We start from the raw sequence: 14,821 nt of genomic DNA on the forward strand, positions 1-14,821 counted from the left end.
GCTGTGGCCTGGGCGTGAGCTAACTTAGGTGGCGCAGCTCTCTAACTTCCGTTCTGCTGTGGTGGGTCCGCTGATGCGAGGTGAACACACCACAGGTTTGGCCAGGGCTCTTTTTCTGGTTTTCCTGCGTTTAGGTAGCCTTTGCCCACATATATGCATCTCCCTGAGGTATGGTTTCTTTTCATGTAAAATAGCATCATTCTTGAAATGAATGGAAAGGTCTCTGTTTTTAGGGACCATTTAAAGGTTGAAAGATAAAATGTCAGTTTGGAATTAACTAGTAAAAAACTGTAAGGAAGAAAACACATGGCAAAAAGCACTGATTTTAGTACAGATGTCATCAAACAAATAGTGAGGGTGAATCTCCTGGTCTACCCTGTAACCGCTCAGCACCGTCACACCTCCCGTGCGCTTCCTGGCTGGCCCCCCGCGCGAGAGCGGCTGCTGAGCACCAGACCCTCCTGACGTGCTGTTTCTTTTGCAGGTACGTGCAAAGTGCATTTTCCTGATCCAAACAAGCTTCATTGCTTTCAGCTAACTGTAACCCCAGGTAACATTCTTACATGTGTACGTATTAAAGTGGTTTTCAAGCAGCAGATTCTGAAGGCTTTCCAAATCTATACCCTTTGGTTTGATTTGTCCTCTAACTTTTTGAAAGTTACGACAGTAATGACCATTCTGTAGGAAGGTGAGATGTGCGCTTTGTAGTCAGGGAAAGCATAGTAGGGGAACCTGAGTCATTTGGTGTTGACCCCAGTAGCTGGGCACGGACTTGAGCGGCTCAAGCAAATGATGACGGAGGCGGCTGCTGTGTGGTGAAGATGTGAGCTTTGAAATCATAGCTGGTTCAGATCCTGCTCTGCCATTGAGCAGCAGTGTGACCAGGGTTAAATTAATTGCTTAATAACCTCTCCCAGCTGCAGCCCCCCCCCCCCCCCAGCTACACAGTGGGGATCAAACAGAACCTATCTCAGGGGACAGTTGCGAGGACCAGATAGATAAAGTGTGCGAAGCCCTTCAGCTCAGGGTCTGGCACGAGGAAGCTAGCAGATTACCAGCTGTCCTCGTTAGCACTGATAAGCGTCTCGGCTCCAGGCGGGTGAATATTTCTCGGCCACACTGCTCTGCACAAGGGAGGACTTGTGTTTTCCTGGTTACAGTGCAGCTCCCAGAGTTGCGGGTTCTGACACCGGCCCACTGGCATTGACGCCACGGCAGATATCGGGCCATGGCCAGGGGCACTGCCGCAGGCTGGGTGGGAGGAAGAAAGCAGGACACAGGGAATTCAGGGGAGGAGAGGGAGTGTTACGGAGGAAACGGAGGGTGTACTTTTATTTGGGGGGTGGAGATGGAGTGAGAAACTTAGAATAATGAGTTGCTAGCTAATTAAAAAGTGAGAGAAAGTACGGAATTTCAGTAGGTGATAATGAGCCCACAGTAAGCCCTGCTGTTGTCTCCCTGTAGGCGGAGTGTTTTTTTCCTGTGGAAGAGCTGTATAATAACAGGAGAAGTTCTATTTTCAAAATGTACTGGAAAACTTTAAAAAATTCATTTAATCTGTGTAGTGGTTCTACAGATGGTTCTGGGACATACCCATTTCTATGATGAGTGAGCGTTAGGGTGGAGTTACGCCAGAACTCCGCCGTTAGAAGTGGGCGTTCCACACGCCTGACCTCGGGAGAGGACGCGTGCTCAGGACTTTTCAAGTGAGGCAGTGAGTTGGTGAAGGTTATAACCATTCTTTGGCCGCCTTCATAAGCACGTTGCAGCTTCTGCTGCTCTTCGCAACGGGTGCTGCTGAGCACGCTTTGATGTTTCCTGATGACTGAAGATCACCGTTATGAACGTCGTTTACCATTACTGTTAAGCAGTGCAGAGTGTTTTCAGAAATTATTGTGGTGATAAAGATTGGTTCTCTGCTTACTAAGTAAAAATATTTTCTTCCCTCTGCCTTTTTAGGGCATTTTCAGTGTCTATTAAGGATTTGTTTGCTCTTCCCCCTGCCCAAGTTTGGGCTTTGTGGTTCTCAGCTGCTCAGAGACCTTGGCTCATTGTTGTCTTAGTGAGTGAATCTGTGTCAAGTCCAACCTCTGCATAAGTGTTCCTTTTCTTCTACATGAATTATTTTACTGAATTACATGGATGTTATTGAGATTATGACACTATCTTTGATCTTACTCTTGAAATGCTGCCCAGCTGTTTGGTACAGTTTTGGTGCTCACTGCTCCATCAGAAGAGTGACTGTGTCCTGGTGCCTGTGTCTACTGCGTCCTTGGGCACTTGTGTTTGCGATGGAGCCACGTGACGCTGAGTGTGACCTTAACTTTGTGGTGTCAGCGAGTCAGCTGCTGTGGTTCTTGCCCTCTGTTACTAAGAGAAGCATGGTAGAGATCTGCCAACCCTAAAAACTTTCCCAGTATCCTGGGTTTTCAAAACCTTTGGAGTTGTGCTCCTCTTAGTACTGAAGAAAAACTACGGAGATAGGAGAGCGAGGCCTAAGTGGGAAAGTTTTAACCATATATGGAGCAGATGGTTTTGAAACTGGCTCATTTGCAGCCAGTAATGCTGGGGCTGAGTTTGAAAATGAAATAACATCCAAGATATAGACATTTCGCTGGTGAGGGCGGGAGAAGTGCCCCTGCATCTGGAGCTCAAAGCTCTTCTGTGTGTGGCTCCTGGCACAGTAGTGCCTCTTCATACTTGGGAACATTTTTATAATTTGTTTGTTTTTGGAATGTCCCTCATGCTTGGGAAAAAATGTACTCTTCATAGAAAAGATAGAAATGTAATTTGGTGATAGAAGAAAAGAAAAGAACCGAATTTAGGGGGGAAAAGTCTCCACATTAACTCACACAACAAGAAACAATACCAGTAAATGAAATGAAACGAAACGAAGCGAGAATCTAAAGACTGGCTGAAATGCCCGCTGGATCACCTGTGAAGTTAGAGGGACGGTCTGGAGACTGGGCCAGGTGGTGGCTGCCCAGCTGCCTTGTGGGGGTCCCCTCAGCCTGCCCCCGTGACATAGGAGCTTTTAGATAGAGGGGACCATGGACACTTGATTTTAATTTTAGTTTTTAGTTTTTAAATAAATTTTACTGAGGTATAAAATTACAAACAATAAAATGTACTAATTTGAACTGTATAGCTTTTTGCAAAATGGATACACATCCCTGAGTTCTTGGGCACTGTGTTTATGATGGAGCCACGTGGAGCTGAGTGTGGCCTTAACTTTATGGTGTCAGCGAGTCAGTCAGTAACCATAACCCCAGTAAAGATATTTCGGGCATTCCCACAGTCCCCCTCTACCTCCACGCGGTCAGTTCCTCGCCCCCACTGCACGACCAAAGCTGCTTTCTGATGCCCCTTCCCGTAGAGTAGTTTTGTCAGGTCTTAAAGTTCATGTACATAGAATCTTACGTATGTATTCTTAGTCTCTGGCTTCTTTCATGTAACATGTTTTTAAATTCATGTGTGGTGTTGGATGAATTTGACATAATGATTTATTTCCCTACTGATGGACATTTGAACTCTTTCCAGCTTTTGGCTGTTATGAGCAAGACTGCTCTTAACTTTCTCATGTCATCCTTTTTTACTCATATTTTTCATTCCTCTTCAATTCCACTTGAGTGAAATTTCTGAGTCATGAGAAAGATGTAATTTTAAGTTTTTAAGAAACTTTCTGAAGTGGTTGGTTGTTCACACACTGACCAGCAGCGTGTAAGTTGCCGTTGTTCTATGTACGGACAGTATTGGAGGGTGAGATAGTATCTCACTGGTTTCAATTTGCATTTCCCCAGTGCTGGGGTTTTGACTGGGGCTGTGTTGACTCTAGATCAGTTCGGTCAGAAATGACTTCCTAATGCTGACACTGCCAGGCCATGAGTGGAGTAAACGTCTCCATTTATGCAGCTCTTCAGCTTCTCAGCAGGTTTTTGTAGTTTTCAGTGTACAGGTCTTACAAATACTTTGTTAAATATGTCACTAAGTATTTCATGTGTTTTGAAGCTGTTATAAATGATATTTTAAAAATTTCATTTTACTTGTTTTTAGTGTATAAAAACACAGTTGATTTTTTAATATACTGATCATGTGTCCCGTGACCTTACTAAATTCATGTATTAAATTCTAGCAGCTTTTTAATATATTCTTAGGATTTCTATGTCCATGATCATTGCATCTGTAAATAAAGACATTTTTACTTCTTCCTCATGTATGTATGCCTTTGATTTCGTTTTCTTACTGCATTGACTGTGGCCTCTAGGACAGTGTTGAACAGAAGTGGTGAGAGCACATGTCTTTGCTTTGTTCCTGATCTTTGGGGGAAAAGTGTTCATTATTCGTTGAATATGATGTTAGCTGTAGGTTTTTTGGGTTGTTTTTTTTTTAAACAAATTATCAATTTGAAGAGGTTTTTTTTCTTGGTTTACTGAGAGTTTTTTTATCATGAATGTGTGAATTTTTTCACATGCTTTTTCTACATCAGTTGAGATGGTCTTAGGATTTTTCTCCTTTATTTTGAAAATATAGTGAATTACACTTCATTGCTTTTTGAATGTTAAACCAATTTTGTATTCCTACAATAAATCCTACTTGGCCATGATGTATTACCCATCGTTTGTATTCCTGGATTCAGTTTGCTAATACTTTGTTACAGAATTTTGTGTCAATATTCATGAAAAATATTGGCTTGTATTTTTTTTTCTTGTAATTTCTGGCTTTGACATAAGGGTAATGCTAACCTGGTGGGATGTATGAAGTCTTTACAAGAGTTTGTGTAAGGTTGGTAGTATTTTTTCCCACAAATTCTTGATAGAATTCACCAGTTAAGCAGCCTGGGCCTGGAGTTTTCTTCCTGGGCAAGTGTTTGTTTTTTTTGTTTGTTTGTTTTCTTAATTTGAACAATTATTGTATAGAAACTCCCTAACTGTTGAGCATGATAATGAAAGTGCAGCTTCCGCCAAGGCATGAACTTTTAATTGTTTTACCTGTTATCCTCATCACGTGTGATTGCTGGTTATTCTTAGCTTTGTTTCAGAGCTTTCAAGTAGAACGAAAAGTTTCTAAATATGACATAGAGTAAGATCCCAATTTCTGAGAAATACAGTTGGTAAGCCAGAAACATGGGTTTGGTTCCACACGTGAACATTTTGGAACGTTTAAATAATCGCAGATGTGTTGAAAGGTATGGAGATGGACCAGGGCACTGAAGCAGGCCTTTGTCTTAACCACCTCCGCAGTCTCATGGTAGTTTGTGTATAGTTTACCGTCAGTATGTCAGCTTCAGACACACACAATGTGTGCTCTCATCCCTGGTTCTCTCGAGTTGATTTCTAGCTTTCAATGGAAACCCATTGTGAGGGGATAAATTTGAAGAGGAATGGACTTTTTCCTGTTGGAGTCTTTTCTTTCAAATAATCCTATGCAGGTAGCATTTCTTCTCCTTTTATATGTGGAAACGTGGTGTTAGCTCTTAAGACAGCCGGTCATCTGCCTTGGCATCAGCTAACTTTTGTTAGGAAAGCATTCCCTGCTCTTCCTGGCTCCTTCCAAGGCCACTGTGGATATGATGTGTCTTTCTCACCGTCTTAGTGAGTAGGTGATGTGTCATCTGATGTGCCCTGTCTCACATGTGATGCCCTCTGTCTCACATGTAAAACTCTGAGGCACATTCTCTCTTGGGATGCTCAGGCTTCTGGGAGGGGGTATGAAATTAAATGTCTGCCATGCTGTTTTAAAAACCATTCGTTACTGTGATTAAAAATACATTCTGATGGCCACCAGTAAAAATGTATATACTGTATATAAAATATCAAAAAGTGACATGCTGTTTCAATGTTAAACGTTTGGCATTGTAACATTCCTGGTACTCTCAGTTTCCTGTACCGCCTGTTGGTGTCTTTTATGTAGCAGGCTTCATCTTTATCTTTTTCAAAAATCATGTTTAGTGAGGTATAACTTACAGTAAATTCACCATTCTTAGGTGGATCATTCTTTGCATTTTGACAGGCACATACAGTGTGTAAGCACAATCAAGACAATACAGAGAATGTTTCCATCAGCTCAAAAGTTGGGCCCCTTTGTAGTCAGTCTCCTCTCCCCACCCCCTGCCCCTGGCAGTCATTGATCTGATTTCTGTCTGCCCTGCCGTTTGCCTTTTCCAGAATGTCATAGAAATGGCCCCGACCAGTATGTAGCGTTTTGTATATGGCTTCTTTCACTTAGCACAGTGCTTTTGCAGTTCATCCATGTTGTTGCCTGTGTTGTTATTATTTCTATTGGCCATCGCTGACTTGGAAGATGGAAGAAGGGGCCCTGAGCCAAGGAGTATGTGTGGCGTCTTGAGTCTGGAAGATAAAGGACATGGGTTTTTCCTAGAGCTACCAGAGAGAAGTGCAACCCTGCCAACTCTCATTTTAGCCCAGTGAGATTATTTTGGACTTCTGACCAACAGAAGATAATAAGTTTGTATTGTTTAAGCTGCTGGGTTTGTAGTAATTTATTATAGCAGCGGTACAAAACGAACACAGATAGCTGTGCTTTTTATGTCCTGAGAAATCTTTGCCCCTAAGAAATGCAAAGATTTCCCTTTTTTTTTTTAAGTAGTTTTTTATAGCTTTAGGTTTTAAAGGTAGGTCTCTGAACCATTCTGAGTTATTTTTTGGCATGTGGTGCAAGATAAGGCTCTAGTTTTTTCTCCTCCCTTTCCCTCCCCGCCCTTCCTAGAATGAATGGGGAAGTGTTCCTTCTATTTCCTGGAAGAGTTTGTGTTGAATTACTCTTTAATTCTTTATGAAATAGCAGAATTCACCAGTGAAGCCACCAAGGTTTAGCATTTTGTGTGTGTGGAAAGAGCTTCAGTATGAATACAGTTTCTGTAACAGATACAGGGCTACTTAGGTTTCTTATTTTTGAATGAGCTTTGGTGATTTTTGTCTTTCAAAGAATTTGTTCATATCTACATTTTCAAATTTATTGGTATAAGGTTTTTCTTAATATCTTCTCACCCTTTTAAGTTCTGCTGTAGAGTCTGTGTCGGTATCCCTTCTTCAGTTCCTGCCATTGAACATGTCTGTTTTCTGTTTTCTTGATCAAGTTAGCTAGAGGTTATCAATTTTGTTATCTCTGTAAGGAACCAGCTTTTGGTTTCATTGATTTTCCTCTAGTATTTTTTGTTTTCCGCTCGTATCTGCTTGTTTTAAGTTTATTTGCTCTTCTTTTTCTGGCTCTTAAAGTGGAAGCTCAGACAGGTAATAGTATATTTCCAATTCCCCATCCAAACCTTTGTTTTATAGTATCATTTACTTTACATTTGTTATGACCCAGAATACATTGTTATTATCTTTGTTATAGGTAATTATATTTTCTTTATGTATTTATCAACATTTTTACTGTTTACAACCTTCATTCCTTTTTGTGGCTCTGAGTTCCCATCTGTTATTTTCCTTCTGCCCAAAGAACATTCTTGGATTTTTTTTGTAGTGCAGATTTGCTGATGGTGAATTTTGTCAGCTTTGCTGAATGTTGAATTCTTAAGCTGACAGTTCCAGCATTTTAAGGATATCATTCTACTGCCTTCTGAGTTGTTTTTTTTTTCCTTGCAAGAAGTTAATGGTAATTCTTTGTTCTACTTTATGCGATGTATGTTTTTTTCTCTGTTGTCTTTTAAGATTGTCTCTGTCACACAGTTTTTAGCAGTTTGATTATGGTGTGCTTTGATGTGGTTTTCTTTCTGTTTATCTCTTGGGGTTTATTGAGCTTTTTGGAGCTGTGAGTTACAATTTTCATCAAATTAGAAATAACTGACCAACATTTCTTTAAATATTGTGTTTGTAACCCCTCTCCGGGACTCCAGTTATATATGTGTTACCTCTACATATAAATGGGACCTCCACGGGGTCACAGGGCTCTGTTCCCTTTTCTTTCTGTGCTTCACTGTGGGTAATTCTGTTTCTGCGGCAGTTGGCTGACTGAGGCTCATCCAGTGAAGTGTTCGTTTCAGATATTATGCCTTTTGGCTGTTGCTGTTCTGTTTGCTACTTTTTTAATCTTTTCTATTTCTTCCCTCACGTGGATGATTTCCTCTGAATCTCAGCACCTCTTTCTCACGGCTGACTCAGTGTCCACCTGCAGCTCCCCACTGGGCCCTGAGCCCCTCGTCCTGGCCCAGCACCTGCCCGCCATCCGGTGGGGCTCCAGCCCGCACATCTGCCAGAGCCGGCACCTTCCAGTCCTGCCTCCTGTTACTCCCGGCTGCCTGCCTTCCTGGTCTGCACTCTCCCGCTCCTCTGTCTTCCTGTCCCTGCCCTGCTCATCTTCCAGTCCCAGCGAGACACCTGTCACCTGCTAGCTGTGGGGCCGCAGCAGTGACTTAGCCCATGGGCCTGTTTGTTCTTTGAAGCGGGGCTGTGTGCCCCACGGAGCTGTGCTGGACTGGCTGAGCAATGTGTGCGTGGCCTCAGATGGCCTCAGTCTTGTTTTCCTATATTGTAATGTGGGCGTTGGCAAACCAGGCCTGGGAGCCAAAGCCCTCTCTGGGCGTTTTTGTGTAGCCTTGAGCTGAGAATGGTTTTTACATTTTTAAAGAGCTATTAAAAAAATAAATAAATAAAACAGTATGGGACAGAGACCTCGAGCCCACGGTCCCGGAACTTACTGCCTACCCCTTTACAGAGAGTTTGCCAGCCCTTGGTCTACAAGCTCATCTTGGCAGGGATTGTGTTTTTCCTGCCTTTAAGTTTAAAATTTGCACAGAGTGTAATTTCCAGTGTGCTGTAAATATTGACTTTTAAAGGGGAAAGTATTATATTACTCTTTAAAATATTTTCGGTAGGCTCTAAATACCATGGATACACCCACCATCATGCATTTTAAAAAAAGATACGAGCAAGCTCTCCTTTAACAGTTGGAAATGTTCCTTGCTGCTTTTTCTCCTTGCGCTCACATTTTATTTCACTTATCTCATAGAATTTTATCCTAACGTAAGCATTCTTCTGCTTATGCGAATGTTTTCACCGCCATAATCTTCTGTAACTATATGCATGTATTTCGTTACTGAAGTTCTGTGACTGTAAGACCCTTGGGTATTGGGCGTTTTCTTTTGAATGATTGTTGCAGTTGTTATTTGTACCAGCTCCTGGCTCCTGGCTTTCCTCTGTTGTGGCCGCTGTTCCTCCTGTCCCATCTCCTGACCCCTCTAAGTTGGGGTACCCCAGGGCTTTGTCCTGTCCTTGGACCTCCACAGTCAGGTCCCTGGGGACCTCACCAGCTCATGAAATCTGGGTGCTTCTGTACACAGCTTCCAAACTGCTCTCACCCAGCCTCGATCTCCCTCCTTTACTCCAGAAAGATATGTTGGCTGCCAGTCAGTGTCTCCACTTGTATGTTGCCATGAAATCTCAAATTAACACGTCCAGTGTTGAACTTTGCACAGCTGTGCCCTTTGCAGTCATTTCATCTCAAGGTGGCAGTTCTGCCTTTTCCATTGCAGGGTCAGAGATCCCCGCAGTTCTTTGACTCCTTTCCCCACCCCAGTCTGTCAGCAGATCCTGGTGTTGATACCATCAGAGCATCACCACTTCAGCGGCTCCCACCCTGGTCCTAAGCAACGTGATTTCTGACCTGGGTTATTGTAACAAATAGCCTCCGGGGGCTCCCGCCCTGTGATTGTGTCTCTGATCCTGTCCCTCCGCTGCTCAGACCCCTTGGGTTCCCCGTCTTCCTGAGTAGAAGCCAGCACACTCACAGTGACCTGCCAGGCTGGCCTGCCACCTCTTCAGCCTCAGCTCCTACTTCCCCTGCCTTGATCAGTAGGCAGAACCAGTTCTAATTGTCAGACCGCTCTCTCTCAGGTGAAGTCTTACTTTTTTAAAAATTGTAAGATGTGCCTCCGACAGTCATCTCACCTCCAAGTTTAATTCCTGGTGGCAGGTGCGACATGGAGCTGGTTGCCTGCTGGAGGAGGGCACCATGCCTGTTGCATATTGGCGCCCTCTTTGCTTGCTTGTTGTGGGGGTGATGCATTGTTTTACTAAATGATTGAAGTTACCAGGTGAAATCTTAATCACCCCTGCCATCAGACTCCACAGTATGTCTGAATTGGAGACATTCCACCGTGAAGTGGGACATCTTATTTTTAATGCCATGCTTTGCCCTTAACAGTGGGTGTAAGATAAGGAAAAGCACAGCCTGTACAGTGCCTCAGTTCCAGGAGCTTTGCTGTGACCTTGCGTCGTGCCTGGGTGCAGTGCATCATAGTCAGAGGATAGGTCAGAAGCAGGCCTCCTTTTACAAGCGGGAGAAAGGTCGGGGGTGCAGCTGGCATGACTCCTTGACCTCATGACTGCTGTGGGACTGATTCACTTTCCCATAGCGCATCATGGGCACTGGCCATCTAGAAACGGCCAGTCTGTGCCCACATGCCCCTTGGGCAGTCTGTTCTCCAGAGATACCCATAACCTGATGGGAGGCGCTGGCATGTGGTTCCCAAGAGGCAGGAGGGGTGGGCTCCAGGGCTTCCAAGAGGGAAGGGCGACTTGAGCAGTAACACAATGATGATGCCAGTTTTAACTGCTGGGCAGACTTAAATGTTGACATAATCTCAAACCTCTGAAAGAAGAGGAAATTGTTTTTAGTGATGATTTGTTTGAGACTAATAACAGCTATAAAAAGCTGAGGGAAGTGATAAAACGTAGTATTGCTGATTTGCCCACGATGACAAATATTTTAGAGGAAGTTGAACCTGCATTTTAAAGGTAGTGGTAATTTTGTCAGATTGTGAAGTTTGGAGGAGCTTCCAGGCTGGAGTGCCCCAGCAGGGCGTGCAGCTCAGCCAGGCTCACCCTCAGGCCGGCTCTAGGAGAGGCAGAGTCGGGGGCACAGTCAGGGGAGCTGGACTGAGCTGTGGGGTCTGCAGACCTGGGGGCAGTGGGGCAGCGCTGCTCCAATCCTGGACGTTCTTCTGTGAACCTGCCAGCCCCTTTCCGGATGGCCCAATCTGTTCTGAAGGCTGTACTGAGCACTCAGCCAGCCAGCCCAGTGTTGTTGACCGTCCATGAGACAGCGACTTTGTCTGGTTCACTGTTGTGTCCCCGGGATCTGGAGCAGCGCCTGGCAGAGGGTCCATGCTAAGGAAATGTTTGTTGAATGACTAGAAGCCATGTGCCAGGCGCTGGGGAATAAGCAGTCCACACACGTCCGCCTTCCCCTTGGAACTGCTGATCTCATGGGGAGATGAACAACGGACAGATGACCAAGCACTTAAGCAGGGCTGTTACCTATCATGGGGGGTGTGCTGGGAGCTGCAGTGGGAGTAGGATGGGGCGAGGGGAGAGCTGGGCTGCTCCTGAGACGAGGAGGGAGGGAGCCAGTCCTCCCCGAGGGCCAGGGCCAGCAAGGAGGGACGCAGGCAGGCCAGAGCGGGGCTGATTCAGAGTACTTGCATCAGGGTGACTTTGGTGAAGGGACAAAGGAACCCTGCAGTCCTATTTTTAAAAATTCTTAATTCTCTGTATTTGCCGTATCCTAACATAGTATTTGCCTTTTGTTTCCTTTTTTTTAATTTAAAGGATTTTTTTGTTTTGTTTTGTGTTTTTTGATAGATGAGGGTTACTACCAGGGTGGAAAATTTCAGTTTGAAACTGAAGTCCCCGATGCGTACAACATGGTGGTGAGTAGCCCGCGTTTGAGCCGCTGGTCCCCTTTCGCGTGGTGTGGCGCGTGGTCCCCCGCATCGTGCGTGCTGCCCACCCAGTCCTGGAACTGAGCCCGAAATGGCCGGTGCTTCTGTGGTTGATGCCCTTCGTCAGCGGTAGAGGTTTAGGAGAATCCAAGCGCAGTGTGCCGGGCAGCCGCGCTGGGTGCAGCTCTGTCAGGTGAGATTACTGTCCCGAGACCGGGGCGTCCGGGGAGCTGCCTGTGCACTTCGCGCACACCTTATTTCAGTTCGGGCACTGACTGAAGGAAAGAGCGCTGTAGTTAAACCTGTAGTTGTGTTTATGGTATAACACCAAAATTCCAAAAGTGTATAAAACGTGCATCTTAGAATTTTGGAAAAGAAAAATGACGTGTAGTTTTAGACTCTGAGTAATTTACACCCCTAGCTACACGTCGACCCCGCCAGGACCCTCCCGGTGATAACTGTCCCACGCGCCATCACCTTCTGTCTGTGCTTTTAAGGAAGGTGCTGACCAGTTAGGAAGGTGAGAGGAAGTGTAGACAGTTATAAAATGATGACAGTGGTAAGTAACAGACAGTAGAGATACTGTCAGTGACAGGAAGCTACTTTAGGGGAATTCGGAGGACAGGGAGGGTCAGTTTTGTAGTTGGGACCGGGTAAGGTGAGCTAGATTTGAAGTTGTCCTGAGCGGGGAGGGCGCCCCAGAGGACGAGGAAATCGCTTGCCATGGCAGCGGTAGACAGACCAGCCCGCCTGAATGAAGAGTCGGGGTCTGGGAACAGTGGGCAAATGAGAACGCAGGCTTGGGGGTTTTGTTGGGCATTTTCCCTCTGGCAGTGAGGCGCCACCGAGGGTCCCGGGCGACTCCGCGCACCCCCGAGCAGTGCGCTGGGGAGGCCGTGGCGCGCCCCGTGAGCCTCGCAGCCACTGAACTGCTGGGTTGGCGCGTGGCCGGCTCTGCTGATTGTGCGTGCATGTGTTTCCCCTGGTGTTTCTTAACCTTCTCTAGGCCTGTCCAAAGGGGAGGAAAATACAATGGTAAAGTTAAGTCTCTTGTTAACCTGGGACTGTGGGAATTGGGCACACGCGTGCCATGACGGTTCCTGCGGTAACTGCTCCTCCGCTCTGACAATGGAATTGCCCACCCCCGGCTCCCGGCCCCACCACCGGGTGTAGTTCAGTGGCTGCAACACTTTTTTGTTTAAATCCAAACTTTTATCTATGAAAATTGATCTTCACTGGGCTAGTACATTAAAAGTTCTTTTGGAAATGTCATTTATGAGGATGGAGAAAAGTTGGCAAGCCAAGAAGCCCCCCCCTCAAAATTTAATTTTTAAGCAAAGAGGAAAATACGCATTTCAGGTCTTTGTCCACCCATCGCTCCAGCTACCTGCTGAGATGTCCCCTGTTTCCCTAATCACAAACGGGGACAGGCCTGACAGAGCACTGCACTCTCAGGTGAGAGAAGTTTGAGACCTTGATTTACATGCACATATTTAGAATTTGGGTCTATTTTGATGGCTTCTGGAAACTATCAGACATACGGTACTGAAAACTCTAGACTCTAACTTTCTGGACGTACTCCATCTCTGTGGATTACTCATCTAAAGAATGTTAAAACAAAAGGGTAATGAGTTTGTGACACAGTCTTGGGGGAAGCGGTGAATTTTGGGGGAGGAGAGTGGTTCACAGAGTTCAGCGTAAACTGACGAACTTTCCAAACAAGCCTCAGGGAATATGAGAGCCGTTGCCTCAGTGCATCAGGTGTCACTTAGTGGCGGAGTGTCTTTTTCCCCAAAGTAAGGAGAGAGCAAACCATCAGAAACACCAAGGAAGGAACAGATTTTTGTTGAGGGCGTCTGCGTCAGGGCTTCCGCTCGGTGCACCCTGTGTCCTTCTCCAGTAGTTCTGTGGATGACACTGACACGTGCATCTCCACACGGCAGGAAGTCAGGGCTCGGAAAGGTCAGACTAAGAACTTGCTGGCTTTGCTGGTCCTGACGGCTCAATTGCCAAAGCTGGTTCTTGTCCAGAGCTGCCTGGCTCCTAGTGTGTGCCCTTCCCACCACACCTGGTGGCCACTCTGCAGTGAGAAAATGTTTGTCATACTGTCCCATCCCCATATGACTTCTTTAAGAAACGGAGAGGTAAGAAATGAAATAAACAGGATAGGAAACCATTGAGACTCACAAACATGTTTCCTGTATTAATTGGTGACTTACAGTGTTTTTATGTTTCAGTCCCTGTCTCCTTTGGAAAATTTGTAAATAATGGGCTAGTCCTATTTCATCAGGAGTAAAACCCGTGTGTTCCAGCCCGGAGGCAGTGAGAGGCCAGCCCTCCGGGGGTGTGTGCAGACCCCTCCCTGCTGCTGCTGGGCCTCTCTGCACCGTCTCCCTCTCATCCAGGCTCAGGTGGCCCAGCTGCCCTGCCACCAGGCCAGAGTCCCGAGCTCACCATGAGGAGTGGAGGGCGGCACTGTCCCCAGGAAACTGAGGTGCAGTGCTTGAAGGATCCGGAGGTGGCTGTGTTTACCTGCGTTGTAGTTGATCTCCACCTGTGTACTTCTCCTTGCCGTCTCTTTCCACTAGACGCCAGCTCCCTGCAGGCGGGGCCTCGGGGTGCCTCACCTCACTCACTGTATTTCCAGTGCTGGGCATATTTGTCTGATGGTTGACATGCTCTCTGCCCCCTGCAAACTTACAGTGTTGAAAATTAGAGCAAAGGATGGAAATACGTAGGTTACAGGCACTTCGGGTAGAGGTTGTGAGAGCAAACTTTAAGCAATTCGCATTTCATTTGAATGAGGAGACACAGCTGGAAGGGCTTTGTGGCGCTTTCTCAGAGTTCATTTGCTTTTTGGCCATAATTTATATGATTCCTGTAGTTCATAAGGACTTTTTTTTTTTAACCCCTAACACTTAGAGTTCTTGCAGTTAAAGTCAGTTATTAAGATTGTGAATGAAGCATTTTTAAATATATTTTTATTGATGTGTAGTCAGTTTACAGTGTTGTGTCAGTTTCTGGTATACAGCACAATGCTTCAGTCATACAGGAACATACATACATTCGTTTTCATAGAAACACTTTTAATAAATAAAGTAGATTTTTAAAATTTTTTGGTTTTGTTTTTTGAGTTTTTTG

General features: G+C 45.3%; 1 protein-coding gene across 2 annotated transcripts in view; it reads left to right on the plus strand.

The window, feature by feature from the left end:
* Positions 1 to 14,821, plus strand: part of UBE2F (ubiquitin conjugating enzyme E2 F (putative)) — a 48,927-nt gene that overhangs the window by 17,163 nt on the left and 16,943 nt on the right. Inside the window, exons 4-5 of one of the 2 annotated variants that reach the window (XM_031452521.2) lie at positions 485 to 550; positions 11,601 to 11,668. In XM_031452521.2, coding sequence (XP_031308381.1) covers positions 485 to 550; positions 11,601 to 11,668 — 134 coding nt within the window. The remainder of the gene's footprint in view (positions 1 to 484; positions 551 to 11,600; positions 11,669 to 14,821) is intronic. The other variant, XM_031452522.2, reaches the window with a different exon arrangement.

Source organism: Camelus dromedarius, chromosome 4 (genome assembly GCF_036321535.1).
Source record: "Camelus dromedarius isolate mCamDro1 chromosome 4, mCamDro1.pat, whole genome shotgun sequence".
Lineage (NCBI taxonomy): Eukaryota > Metazoa > Chordata > Mammalia > Artiodactyla > Camelidae > Camelus > Camelus dromedarius.